Here is a 1,576-nt window from a genome sequence, read left to right as displayed (position 1 = left end):
CGCCACCCTGTGTATGATTTTCTCTCTACCAACACAAGTTCTGGTCATGGGCCAATAATATCCAATAGAATATTGACTACTTGGGATCAGACCCGCATCACTAAATGTATCAGTGGGATGATTATTCCCTGATCACACCAGGCAGACAAAACACCTGAGTCCGAGAGGGACTTGCTCCACTTCTTGGGACACTGAAAATGAGCCTCAGGGAAGGACCCACCTTAATATGCCTACTGAGCTGCGTGGGGAACTTCTCCTCTTCGACATCCTTCACAGCCGCTTTGCCTCTGAACAAGTCAATCGTCATACCTGGAGGAAGCAGACCCTGGTGCTGCTGCCATTTCAAGGCCTGAAAAATCAGACAGGATTTAAGGTTCTGCTCTACCCTTAAAGGATGTTCATTCCTGAGATCTGTCTCCATAACACGCAAGCAAACTTACACAATGTATTAAAAACCATCCTGACAAAAAGCTCTTATGCAACATGAAGCAGGTTTTACTAAAGCAAAGTCCACATATTGCAATATGTCCATTTCGACAATTTAAGAAAGAGGTACTTTACCTTCAATTCCACACAGTTCAGATCTGGGGGGGGAGATTACCTGTCCTAGCAGCGCCATAAGACGAGACGGAGGCACAACACTGACTTCACCAGCCAACGCCTGAGCAATTGCTGCTCTCCGTTTCTCCTTGCTGCTCCCATCTGGGTACGCCTAGTAGGGAACGACATGAGGAATAACAACTTTCTCACTACAAATACCACCACCTCCACAAGATATCCACATATACTCTGTATTTAATAAGGATTATTAGCTGCTAGGTAAAGGTAAAAGTTTCCCTTGCTTGAAAGCTAGTCAAATCCGACTCTAGGGGGCGGTGCTCGTCTCCATTTCCAAGCTGAAGAGCCAGCGCTGTCCGAAGACTTTTTCCGTGGTCATGTGGCTGGCATGACTAGACGCCGAGGCGCACGGAACGCTGTTACCTTCCCACTGAAGCGGTACCTATTTATCTATTTGCAATTTCTTGCTTTCGAACTGCTAGGTCGGCAGGAGCTGGAACCAGAGACGGGAGCTCACTCCATCACGCGGCACTCGGGTCTCAAACTGCCGAACTACAGAACCAATGCCTTCAAAACCATTTATTTATGTGAATTTCAGACTGTAACATTTCAAGAAATGCATATTAAAACAACAATTAAAATATTAAAGGCAAGATATCAGCGTACCTCACGTGGATCAAAGTAGGATCTAGCCAAAAGGTTCTCGAGATGAATATATCGCTCTGGCTGGGTCTGCTTTAACATGATCATGGGGTCAGTCTGTCTCAGGAGTGATCTGGCAGCACCCAGTTCGCGAAGCTCTATCAGTTCCAAAACAACCTGAAACGTAACAGCAAAGGTGGTTACAGGATCATCGTGATACAAATGTCGTTTTTCTGGTAACAGGATGCAGAATTGTATAAACAGGAGATCAGACTGCATAGACAGGAGTCGGATGTCATCAATACAACATAATATGAGTCGAAATATGCTACTGTCCCAGTCCTTAGTGCCATAAACAAGTGGCTACAGTGAACAA

General features: G+C 45.4%; 1 protein-coding gene across 1 annotated transcript; it reads right to left on the bottom strand.

The window, feature by feature from the left end:
- Nucleotides 1-220: 220 nt before the first annotated feature.
- LOC107124999 (WD40 repeat-containing protein SMU1-like) lies at nt 221-1,377 on the bottom strand (the record flags this gene model as incomplete). Its single annotated transcript, XM_015428478.1, has 3 exons — nt 221-349; nt 602-712; nt 1,225-1,377. Coding segments are annotated over 3 exons (393 nt in total), but the record flags the coding sequence as incomplete, so codon positions are not given.
- Nucleotides 1,378-1,576: the final 199 nt, after the last annotated feature.

This window comes from Gekko japonicus, unplaced genomic scaffold (assembly GCF_001447785.1).
Source record: "Gekko japonicus isolate JY-2015 unplaced genomic scaffold, Gekko_japonicus_V1.1 scaffold22070, whole genome shotgun sequence".
In the NCBI taxonomy this organism is placed as follows: Eukaryota; Metazoa; Chordata; class Lepidosauria; order Squamata; family Gekkonidae; genus Gekko; species Gekko japonicus.
The sequence above is the reverse complement of the archived record's forward strand: the minus strand, read 5'-3'. Positions and strand labels throughout refer to the sequence as shown.